A 13445-nucleotide genomic window follows, 5' to 3' on the forward strand; every position below is an offset into this window, starting at 1 on the left:
TTATACATTTATGATTCAAAGTATTGTCCATCGCTGGCCATTACTTTCTCCCATTTTTCGGGTAGCGAATCCCGCGTCGAAAAAACTGGTCATCTTTTGAGGCGATCCACGAATCGATCCAATTTTTTACTTCTTCATAAGACCGGAAGTGCTGGTCAGCCAGGCCGTGTGCCATTGATCGAAACAAGTGATAGTCAGAGGGAGTAACGTCTGGAGAATACGGCGGGTGGTGTAAGACTTCCCATTTCAACGTTTCCAAGTATGTCTTGGCCACTTTCGCAACATGGGGTCAAGCTGCAGAATCACTTTATCGTGTCTCTCGTTGTATTGCGGCCGTTTGTCTTTCAATGCTCGGCTCAAACGCATCAATTGCGTTCAATACTGATCGCCTGTGATTGTTCAGCCGGTTTTAACAGCTCATAATACACTACGCCGAGCTGGTCCCACCAAATACAGAGCATGACTTTGGAGCCGTGAATATTCGGTTTGGCCGTCGACGTGGAAGCATGACCGGGAACTCCCCATGATTTCCTGCGCTTGGGGTTATCGTAATAAACCCATTTTTTATCCCCAGTCACAATGCGATGCAGAAATCCCTTCCGTCTTTGCCTTTCAAGCAGCTGTTCACAAGCAAACAAACGCCGTTCAACATCTCTCGGCTTCAACTCGTACGGCACCCAATTTCCTTGCTTCTGAATCATTCCCATGGCTTTGAGGCGTTTTGAAATGACTTGTTGAGTCACTCCCAATGATCATGCCAATTCTTCTTGATTTTGACACGAGTCTTGATCAAGTAATGCCTCCAATTCTGCATCTTCGAAAACCTTCTCTTTTCCACCGCTATGCCGGTCTTTGACGTCAAATTCATCGTTCTTGAAGCGTTGAAACTACTCACGACACGTTGTTTCACTAATAGCGGTCTCACCATAAGTATTTGAGAGCATTCGATGAGCTTCTGTCGCAGATTTCTTCATATTGAAGCAGAAAATTAAAACCTCCCGCAAATGACGAGAATTTGGCTTGTAAACTGACATTTTCAATCGAGAATAACTTTATGATGCAGACACAAATCGACTAATGTTTCTATGGGGTTATGTTGACAGATGCCCAAGTTTATTGTATGACGTCTATGATCTATTTATTTCGACCACCACTTACCGCTAAAGCCATCTATAGGAAAACGTCGGAAGCAAAGTTGTACACCTAATACCTATATGAAAAAGTATACAAATTTTATCATGATTTTTCTTTCCTACCTTTCTTGTTTTTTCTTGTCTTTCTCTCGTTTTTTGTCTGTCTCCTTCGCTCTGAGATGGGAGACGAAAGACAAAATTTAGAAGAGATTCTAAACTCTGTCTTTCGTCTTCCATCTCTGCTCTCTCGTGTCACATCTCTCGTATTTAATCTCTCTGGTCTCGTCTCTCATCTCTATCCTCCATCTTATCTCTTATTTTATTTTGTTCCTCTTCTCCTTCTGGTTTCATTCTCATTTCCTTCTGACCATCTCATCTCTCTTTTGTTTCATCTCTGGTCGCTTTTCGTTCATACTGTCGTTTCTATCTCTTTCATTTTCTTCTTGTCTCACTCTCGCTCGTCTTGCGTCTCTTTCTCATTTTTAATATCTTGTCTTGCCTCATCTCTTTCTTGTCGTTACTGAAAAATAAATAGTTTACAAGATATTTGATATAAAAATGTATCAAAATATCTCAAATTATTAATTATAATATTGAAAAATATTGATATATCCTTTGGAACCAACATGTGTCGTCAGACTTCCGACTAATATTTAATTTCAAATTTTAGTTTGTAACGACCACTGACTATGTTTTTACAGTATTAACGATGGTTTAAATTGTTACGATTGCATCAGTTATGCGTTGGGCACTCACCATCTTTCACCCACTCAGCTTTGTAATTTTGTGGCACAATATTAAGATGGTGAACATGGATACGACTCGCTGCATCTGGCTGCAATTGAATTGTTTTTTCTGCGATACTTGCGCAATTTATATAATTATTGCTTGCTGAAGATTGCTCAAATCGAAGCTGAAATGTACATAATTTATTTATTCCAGCGCTGACAGACACGGCTCTTAATAAAATTCCTTAGTTTTAGTACATGTTGCGTTTTAACGATATTGACGACACATAACTTTTAGGATATTCTAGTAAAGATATACAGATTGGTATACAAATTATTATCTTCTAAATCTTTGCCTTTTCTTTTCAGGCTTTTCAATAAATCTGACAATAATACAGCACAAAGAATCAATTCTTTTATAATTATAAAGAATAATTATAAAAAATAGAGAGAATAAACTAATAGAGAAAAATTTATCTGATACGATATTAAAGAGAAATCTTTAACACTTTGAAAAGAAGTATCTTTTACACTATATTAACCTCAATACACACAATCTCAATCAAACATTTATCAAAGTCAAAATCTTGCAAAATCTCCACGATGGCAGCTGCTCACGAAGTAAGCGCAGCGAGAGAACCAATCAGCGTCGCGGAAAAGCGACAACAATAAACTTCGATATTACGAGTATCGACTTAACATCTTTTTTAGAAAGGAAAGCAAATTATATATATTTTTTTATAGTGCTCTCGAATTTCAAACAATAATAAATATTAATTAGCGGGCAATGAGAGCATGCACAGCGCGGTACTTGGAGCGCAATACATAAAATACATTTACTATAATTTTACATTACTGTACTACTATTACATATTTGACTTTCACATGGATAGTATCTTAAAGTAATATGTTTATAATTTATTTCTATATATTGTAACATAATGGGTTGCGCTTCGAATTGTGATCTGCAAAGACAGAGATTATTCACTTGGTGATTCAACGAAGAGAATTAACGGCATTTCTCAATTAAGAAGTAGGGGTATGCTCATCCTCTGTCAAACGTAGTGACCATCTCCAACATGTACGGATTAGAATTTTGTTCATGGAAATTATATGGATTGCTGATTGGTTTAAAATAAACTGAAACGTTCAAGAAATTTGTTATCAACAAGTACAGTAATATAAAATTATAGTAAATATATTTTATGTATTGCGCTCCAAGTATCGCGCCGTGTATGCTCTTATTGCCCGCTAATTAATATTTATTATTGTTTTTTAAATTATTACAATAATTATTTAAAAAATCGATTTCTTCGAAACAATGGGCCAATGATTGAAACGGCCGGACACGTATCGTTTTTTTTTCGCTCAAGAACTGCCTGTAAAAAACGCATAAAAATCCCCGATACTATCACCTGGTATTCTCCTTGTAAATTTAATTCTAAGAATTCGACGTTGTTTGTTTATGTGAATTACGTGTCTGTGAACCACAATTTCGTAAGTACAAATTGCAAAGCTTTTATATTAAGCAAATGTTATGATATTGACAATTCTGACGCCATATTGGACTAAGAAATGGTGAAGAAGATTTCAATTTAAACCATTTTTTTTCGTTCTCGACATAAACTCCACCTCACAGACACATATTAATGCATATGTTTTATCCTGGAAAATGATTTTCAAATTTATAAACGAGGAAAAAAAAATTGTTATACAAAAATTATTGCGTTTAGTCGGTAATACAGATGACTTTTAGGATCCCCTCAAGATTTAAATAATATATGTAAAATATCTTTACAATAATTTGATAAAGAAATATTTATAAAAGATATGGCATAACTTTTTAATCAGAATTTTCTATCAGATCTCATTTTAGTTGAAGAATACGAAACTATATAATTTTTTTTCTTTTTAAGTTGCAATTAGATATTTCTGCAACATACCAACGTACCTTGAATGAAGCAGAACTTCCAGGCGAGAGAGAAGAGCTTGGCCTTGCTGGTGTAGCCCTCTTAAAAGCTATCACAGCACCTCTTCCACCGGGCTTAGACAAACTAAATGCTGTTACTGAACAAAAAAGGCGATTGGACAAACTTAAAGCAAAATTTTCAGTCATTGTTGCTAGACATTTAAACAATCTTTTTATACACTTGGTAATTTCATAATTGTTGTTAATATTTCATCTCTTTTTTAAAAATAATATTGGGTTGGAGAAAAAATTCTGCGGAATTTTGTCTAAATTATGTACTGAATATATTTGTTGCGAAATTTTCGTCTATTTAACGTGAAAGTTTAAAGTTTTTCCTAAAAATTCGTTTTTAGTAAATGTTCCTACGATTTTTTGTTATCAAGTTACTCGCGGAATAAATAAAAGAGCATTCTGCTTTTGATCGCTCATATATATATATATATATATATATATATATATATACAGGTGCATCAGCTAAATCTGGACAAAATTAAATTGAATTTTTCATTACATGTGACTTTAGCAATAGATGACTGTTGGCACTCGGTAAGTCAGATTTATATGGGACATGTATAACTTCAAAATGTCAGAATTAGTGAGATCAAGTGCGGAGTACAATCGAAGAGCGGCGATAATTGAAGCGCTTCGCGTCGGATGTTTGCCAACCGAAATTATTCGGTCCTTCGGATACCCGTGATCGACTGTTTATGACATCGCGCAAAAGTATACAGATTCGAAGAAGTCCGAAGAAAGTTCTGCTAATCCAGCGGGCAGAATCTGGATCTGATTCCAGAGAAAAAATTGCAAGGACACCGGCTGTCATCCAAAATGTTACGCTCGCCATGCGTTATCCGTTATGCACAACTGAATCGCCAGTCCGAGTGAACGTGCACGCTCGAATCGCGGAAATAACAATACGTAAATTATAAAAAGGCACTCGACTCTTTATTAACACCCACACAAAGGCAACGGCTCATAAGTTACAGCAAATAATATTTCTGAAGGAAATGAGTTCGAACGGACGCGTTGATAGTTCAAAACCCGATCCAACTCTAACGGCGTCTCCTTGGCAACCGCCTGTCAATCCTTCTCGCTCGTGACACGATTCAGTGCGCAGAGAATCGAAGCAGCACGGATATAACACTGCTCCCCTTTTTCTTTAGATTGTCGCCCCGACAATCATAACTTCAACGTCAAACCAATATTTCCAGACGGCTTTCACGCTCTACTCTGCGCTGTTGCACATATTACTGAGCCCCTGTGTCATGGTCAGGGAGCCTATGGAAGGCTTCCGAGCAGGGCTCCTTTCGACTGCTTCACTAGAGCCACCAGAGGTCTCTGGACTCCTCTTGACTCTTCCCTTGAAGCCTTGGCTCTTGATTCTTCTTTTTTTGGACAGGGGGTGGAGAATTTAGCTTTTACCGCGGTATCTGTGCCCCCAGTCCCTGCCTCGACATTTATCCTCCGTCTCGCGGAAAAACCATAGCTTAAAAACCGCGGGCGAGGCGGACTTCTAAAAAAAAAAAAAACATTTCCTAAAGTTTTCTTTTTTTTTTCATTAATTTTTTTCTTTTGTGCCAATCCCGATCGCTCTTCTACTGCCGCCATAATCGCATAACCTCTCTCCGTGATATGCGAACGAACTTGAATCTTATACCAGTACTGAATACTGTGATTGGAAAAGAGTAAAACGCAGTAATTGGTTTATACGTAAATAGCTTATCTAATTCCTAAATACTTCGGACTCTTTTTTATATACGGGTTTCGGAAGACCTAACCTAACTTTCTCCTAATTATCTCTCCGCATAAGGAGCCAACCTGTCCGCATGAACCACCTTTCTCCTAGATATCCTACCAAAGACCACGTCACTCAGTTTGTCGACTATAGTGAAAGATCCTTCCCAGTTACTCTGTAGCTTAGGATTCCTACCCTTTTTCCTATGAAGATTAAAAAGTCAAACTTTCTGTCCTTCACGAAACTGTATTTGTCTAGCCTTCTGGTCGTACTTCATGCGTTCGGACCTAATTTTCATCCGGTCACGAACTTGACTGTGAATCTGCTCAAGTTTTTCCCTGAACTTTCCATTGTACCTCCCTACCGACTCTTTTTCCTCTATATATCTCCGGTGGATTTTCTCTTAACAAATCTACGGGTAACCTGAGGTCTCGACCGAAATATACCTGAACAGAGGACACACCGGCTGCCTCACGTCTCGAAGACCTATACGCCAATAAAAACATTGAGACCCAATGATCCTAATCTTGTTGATTTTCGGAAACGAACTTCGCTAAACAACCCATAATCGTCTGGTGTTGGTGCTCTCAAAAAAGGAGAAACCATCATGAAGGAGATTTATCTCTGGATTTTATCAGAATTCTGAGGACTGTAGTGAAGTCATAGATGGAAACTACAGCCTCCGGAAGGCCATACATTTTTTAACAGGACGGCGCACCAGCTCACACAAGCCATTTAGTGCAAAATTGGCTTTTCAACAACGTGGACGCGTTTTGGTCCAAGGAATTTTATCTTTCCAATAGTCCAGATTTAAACCTCCTAGATTTCCTTTGGGGCGTTATTGAAAGGATGTCTAACAAGTCCAGGCACCCCAACGTGGCAACCCTTCAAGCTATTAAGGCAGTGATATATGAATTTAAACAAGAAGCAGTTAAAGAGAGCGTGCTCGCGCTTTAGATAAAGGATTGAGGCAGTGATCGCAATAATAAATGAGAGTTATATTGAATAATAAAACTCAGAGAAGATTCAAGCAACGTACAAAACAATGTTTGTGTATTTTCAAGTTTTTCTGAATAAAATGACGCTTTAATAAACTGTTTGTTTTGTCCATTTAGCTGATGTACCATGTACATTTGCGTTAAAAATGTGATATTATTGTCCCCCCCCCCTTTTCAATTGCGCAATGGTTATAAGGATAGTAATATCACATTTTTAATTCAAATTTCTATTTATTTTACATTTAAAAAATTAGTATGATTACTATTACGATAGACTAACGTTTCAGCTTTAAGAATCTGTTTTTAATTGCAGCACGATAATTTTTAATCAAGTTTAATGAGCAATCAAAATGCTCCTTTTTACTTAACTCGCGAATAACTCAGAAACAAAAATTTTAGAAACATTTTAAAAAACGACTTTGTAAGGAAAACTCCAAATTTTCACGATATAGATAGTCGAAAATTTTCGCAAATTTTTTTGCACCTAACAGAATATCCACAAAGTGAAAAGTAAAATTTTCCTTTTTTTATATACCGTTCTTTTTTTATATGCTCGTTTTCTATATACTGGGTGTTTCAGACCACCCGTACATCCCTTTTATCTTCGCAGGATAAAATCTAGTCATAAAAGTATTCAGACAAAAGTTGTAGGGTTTAAAGAAATCTATTTAAACTGATCTTATTAGTTTGATTTTAGATGGCGTCGCGCGTCGCTGAGGTCAAGTCTAAGGTGCGTGACAACTTAAATATTTCTATAAAAGTCCGGAAACGTTTTCCCCCATTTCTCCTTTTGCACAGAGGTACCTCTGCATACCGGATAACAAATGAAAAACACCCCGATCGAATACATACGTCGGAAGGCACCTTTAATTGCGAAAAACTATCCTTGGAAAACTTAAAAAAATTCTCTTAAAGCCAAAAATGATTTGAATTGTTACATTTTTTCAGAATCCTAATAAAAAAACTTATATGAAGTTTTTATATTTTATACAATATATTATATTTTATACCAATATGTAATAACAAAATGAAAAGATGAGATAAAAGAAGCGTTTTGAATTTAATAACGGCTAAAATATAAGCTAAATGCTTATATATCAAATTATATTACTTTTATAATTTTTTTTAAATTACCATTGTATCAACTTTTAAAAATTACTCTAAGTTATCGTAATTTATCGGATAAATTACAGTAAAATTTGGACATTTTCATCTCTGATTCAATCGGGATGTATTTTATGTGTTGCTTTGCATGCAAATGTAGCTCCGTGCAAAACGAGAAATGAGCCAATTCATTTTTGGTTTTGAGAAAACTTTTTTAAGTTTTTCAAGGGTAGTTTTCCTCCATTAAGGGTGCCTTCCAACGCATGTATTCGATCGGGGCGTTTTCTATTGGTTGTTTGGCATGCACATGCAGCTCTGTGCAAAAAGAGAAATGGGCCAAATAATTTTTAGCTGTGAGAGAATTTTTTTAAGTTTTCCAAGGGTAGTTTTTTGCAATTAAGGATAGTTTTTCGCAATTAAGGGTGTCTTCCGACGCATATATTCGAGCGGGATGTTTTTTATTTGTTGTCTAGCATGCGAAGGTACCTCTGTGCAAAAGGAGAAATAGGGTAAATTGTTTCCAAACTTTTTAGAAATTTTTAAGTTTTACCTCTCTCTCTATAGGGTGGTTTTTTGCCCATAAAGGTGCCTTTCGACGCACGTACTCGGGCGGGGTGTTTTTTATTTGTTGTCTGGCATGCCGAGGTACCTCTGCAAAAGGAGAAATTGGGAAATTGGTTTGAAAAAATCGCTCCAAGAACGTTCCAAACTTCAATCAGCTAGTAATCCCTCCTAAATTAAGTTAGAATAACTGCAAAGAATTTCAACAATGAAGGGGCTTAAAGAGTCAGCGCAGAAAACGGTGCGAAATTTAAATTATATAAATTTAAATTTATTTATACAGTTATAGTTCCAATTTGTGACGATAAAGAATTTCTTGTAATTTTAAGTTTGAACAACTTTGCTACAGTAGTGGAATTGAAGAATTTACAATCCTTTCCATCTGGTCAAGGAACTGGTGTGAATGTAACGAAATTTGTTTTTATCTTCGTTCCTGCATCACTGTAGTAAGATGGAATAAGAAACGACTAAAGCAAGGGGTCGATTGAGTATCATCGCCGAATATTCTCACTTCTCGCACTTTCATCTCACGTGAAAAAATACGCGCGGTTGGCTATGAGCATAGTGAAAATACGTTATCCCTATGTTCCTGAGAATGAAAATCACAGATGTGAGTGCGAAATGCAAGTGATACGTAACTTTTGTACGTGTTACGCACGTAAGCACACACGTGTATATGTATAATTTATAACAGAATATAATTTATTTCAACATTAGGATATTTATGAACCGTGTACTATTCAAATAACTAACATAATAAAATTACCCATACGATCAAGCGGATCTTATAGTGTCCAATAATATTTTTAAGTGAATTTTATAATCTTACAATTTCATAATTTTTATTTGAACTGGAAATTTTAAAATTTAGGTAAAAAATATTATAAGACATGAAGATTTGCTTCGACCGTATAGGCCATTTTATCATCTTAGTTATTTAAATAATTTACATATTTATATACTTAATATATTTATATACTACGCTATATAATTTCCTAAATGTATTGTCTGGTTTCAAATGGATCTTGAGTATCCCGTAATCGTCTTATTAAATTCAAATGACTTGCGAATTTTATTATTTTCGTTGTTATTTTCCTCCATACAAAGCATAAAAATAATATCCCATTACTGGGAACCAATAATCTATATCTTTAAATAGAACGGATTTTGATAAATTTCAATTAATTTCGACCAATCTCGACACGCTTTATCACCATTTGATACAATTCGACATAGAATTTCTTGTCGAGCAATGTCACGTGAGAAATGTCGCATTTCCACTATGATAAAGACTACTCAATCAAGTGAGAGCTCACTTTTATCATTTACACTAGAGGTTTGTTCGCGTCGCATGCTCCAACATGCTCCTACATGTTCCTGCCATAGTTCCTACTCACTCTAATGAGTGCATTGGAATGAGTAGGAGCTATGATAAGTGCATATTGGAGTATGTTGGAGCATGCGACGCGAACAAACCTTTAGTTTCGAGATACACAATCGACCCCCAGATGGCGATCACATAATTTAACATAGCTTATTATATTGATTAATCCGTTTTACCGCTTTTATGTTACGCTGAGGATGGTTCGAATTTGAGCCAAAACGTACGTTTTATGTAAACATTGATCAAGAATATTAAATAATTTAAATTTATATAATTTAAATCGCGCACTGTTTTTCGCGTTAACTCCTTAAGCCCATTTGTTGTTTTATTTGGATTTCGAGGAGTCTGTTAATTGTTTGTAAAAAAGTTTATTGCGAAAAATATTACGTCAGCCAGGATTCGAATCTGGGACCTCTCGACTTTCCAGGGGGAGTATCTTAGTCAACTCGACCACTGAGGTTTCGGAAATATTCTTTACAATAACTGATCGTGAGAGAACGCGTAACAAGGCAGCGTGTTTTAAAATTAACAACCGACCGTGTAAATGAGAACATAAATATGTATGATAGAAAACGCCAATGAACGGTCAAAGATTTTAGATGTTTCAAATAATACGATATATGTATATTCTTTGTTGAATCGAAATATTTAAGATATAATCGCGCGCCGAAACGTTAGAACATTCGCTTATATGAAATTAATTTATCTCAGATGTGACTGTGCGTCGAAACATTCGGACTTTCAACACATTCAATATATAGGGTGTCTTAGAACTCGCGTACCGCTTTACCATCGTATTCCTCGTGAAATTCTAAGACAAAAAACTCTGTCAAAGAGCAATCCGATGAGTAGAATTTGAATGATGAGACATTGAAGTTGACGAATAGGCGTGGAATTCGCGCGGTCAGGATCGGCACAACCGAAACTGGCATGAGATACTTCAGACATTTGCATAGTGTCAAAGCGTGTTTCTCATTATTCTTTGCATTTAATTTAACAAATTAGTTAAAAATTGTTTAAAATACATCAATTTGTTTTATTTGAAAATTGCTTAAAACGTCCGCAAATTATTTAAAAACTATGAAAGTTATTTATAAAACGTTAATATTGTTTGAATATTAAAAAGGTTTAACAAATATAAAATTATGTAAGCAATGTTACAATTATTTAAAAAAATTTATTATTACTTCATTATAACAAAACGACTTTAATAATAAACAATTTTTTGTATTTTTTACAATTAATTGCAGGTTTTAATAATAATTTAAAATTTTTAAAGTAATTTTAAGGTATTTTATATAATTTTTCGATTTTTAAATCAATAAAAAGAATTTACAGTATTTCGTAATAATTTTTAACTTTTGTGAATTATTTTAGATATTTTAAACAATTTTTAGGTTTTTGTAACATTGATAAGATTTTGTTAACAATTTTAACATTTAAATAAAAGAAATTAAAATAAGAAGAGCTACGAGCCAAAACAAATAAATTTGAATATATACGTGATACAGTTGACATTAAACATAAAAGTAAAAACAAGGTAAAAATATGTTTACATAAAACTAATGTTTTGTTAATGGATACCGTTTGGATTTTATTTTTTCAACGATACAAAAAAGGTTAAATTATCACATATATTATAATAACAATAATATAGACATTAATTTGAATAAAAAAATCAAGGCCACACAGAAATATTTTACTGTACCTTATGTTAAGGGTATTTCCGAAAGTTTTTTGCCCATTTAAACTTGGTTTCAGGCTATTAAATATAACTCCTAATTCTTTGAAAAATTAAATTAAAAGAGAAAAAGACCAACTAGACTCTCTCTCCCATCACAGGGTGTGGTTTATAAAATTTTCTGTGAGGATTGTGAAGCTAGTTATGTCGGCCAGACTAAGAGGAGACTAAAAACTAGACTACAAGAACATATGTCGGACATAAGAAAGAAATCGGGATCTCCTTCAGTTATTACGGACCACAGAACAATAGCTGCTTTCCATTTACACCGATTCTCAGATAATTCTCACTTGTGACGTCATAATTCAGTTGAATGCGCATTCCTTTTGCATTCTGATAAGTGAGATTCAACTGAGTTTTTACCCATAATCTGCACAAGATCGAGACCGTGTGCTTTAATGAGTCTCGTAAACTCACTTCAAAGTGAGGTTATGAACCCGTGTTGATATGTGATAGCTTTTTACCAAAGTAAGCAAGTAGTAACGTCATTAATCTGAGTATAAAATACTCAGCTCACTTCAGACTCAGTTTCACTTGTGTGTAAATGGAAAGCAACTGATATGTAACTATAATTTCGATTGGAATAACGTTAAAATATTAGATAGTGAACCATCTTATAATAAACATTTAATCTCTGAAATGATTCACATTAAGAGACTAAGACAGGTCTTAAACAGGCATAATGATATGGAAGCTTTATCGGAGTCCTATCTCCCAATCATACAATCTCTTTCCCCCTCCTAGTCATTTCCCTTTCTATTTTATCCTTTCTACACAGTTTTCTTACTGTTCCTACTGTTCGTCATTGTTCATTACTTACTGGAGATCGATTGTGGATTTTGAAGGGAGGTGAAAATTAGAAAAGTGAGCAAAAGTTACTAGGTATTGACCAATTAAATTATGAATACTCTAGTGAATTTGCTCACTTTTGTAATTTTTACCTCATTTGAAGATACACAATCGACCCCGTGATTGAAAACTAAGAGTGATTCTCATCGCAAGTTTGTTTTAATTTAAATATATTACTATTTTAATTAATTGACTCAACTATTTTTTCTGACACTACAATTTTATTAAATGTAACTGCGGACTGCATCCTTAAGGTATATTTTCTCTTTACTAGTTACTTTAGATTCTGAATATTTTTAACTTATTATATTTGGTTTTAGCTGTTTTACCTTTTTTATTTCGCATTTTTTTATAGTTCTTTGAACTTTGTTTTATTTATATTATCGATTTTTATACTATACACATATTATATATGTCGCATACTTTGTTAGTGACTAGTTTTATAAATGTTTATTCTTATATTTTTTAATTTTATACTTTAGAATCCGAATTAACCTTTCATAAGAAGGATTAATTACACAGGCCTGCAAAATTGGAGGTGTTGAAAGTTGATTGGGATTTAACTATGTTTTCTTACGTAATTTTTCGCGCTGAATCCGAATCCGGCGGCAGAATTGCTCTATCACGTCAGGTTCTTGAGAAAAGTGAGGTTAAAGGTGTCAAAATTGACGTTTTTTGACATATTTGTGATTTTTTTGCTAGCGAAGTAAATTTTTTTTTCTACTTTCGTTTACGCCATCTGAAAGTGTCAACATTTATCTTCAAAATATATTTTTTTTAACGCCGTACGTTTTTTTTTCACCGAGATAATCTCTGTGTAGTCACACAAAGAAAAACATTTTTGACACAAAATGTTTGTGTGATTACGCAGAGATTAACTATGTTTTCTTACGTAATTTTTCGAGCTGAATCCGAATCCTGCTGTAGAATTGCTCTATCACATCGAGATTTCGAGAAATCTTAACCCAAAACAGCCAAATAAGCCATTGTCAGCCATATTTGAAATTTAATTAAAAATTGATAAAATTTTTGTCATCCACATTGCCTTCATTGGCCGGGGAGTCACCAACTTTGCCTTACAGATTAGGCGTCTACAAGATACAATTTATCGAAATTCGAATTGCTATATCTCCGGAAAAAAAATCGCTTTGGGACGGTCCAAAATGGATTTTGAAGGGGCTGTATAGTAGTAAATGATACCATCGATGGATTAGACGACAAAAATTTTATCAATTTTTAATTG

The 13445-nt window shown here is 34.5% G+C and overlaps 1 protein-coding gene across 4 annotated transcripts in view; it reads left to right on the forward strand.

Annotated features, from left to right (window-relative positions):
* Positions 1 to 13445, forward strand: part of Sec3 (exocyst complex component Sec3) — an 82577-nt gene that overhangs the window by 20077 nt on the left and 49055 nt on the right. For 3 of the 4 annotated variants that reach the window (XM_018517517.1, XM_018517518.1, XM_018517519.1), the window contains exons 5-6: positions 3778 to 4014; positions 7261 to 7293. In XM_018517517.1, the coding sequence (XP_018373019.1) occupies positions 3778 to 4014; positions 7261 to 7293 (270 nt within the window). The remainder of the gene's footprint in view (positions 1 to 3777; positions 4015 to 7260; positions 7294 to 13445) is intronic. The other variant, XM_018517516.1, reaches the window with a different exon arrangement.

The sequence above is a fragment of the Trachymyrmex cornetzi genome, unplaced genomic scaffold (assembly GCF_001594075.2).
Source record: "Trachymyrmex cornetzi isolate Tcor2-1 unplaced genomic scaffold, Tcor1.1 scaffold693, whole genome shotgun sequence".
Taxonomy (NCBI): domain Eukaryota; kingdom Metazoa; phylum Arthropoda; class Insecta; order Hymenoptera; family Formicidae; genus Trachymyrmex; species Trachymyrmex cornetzi.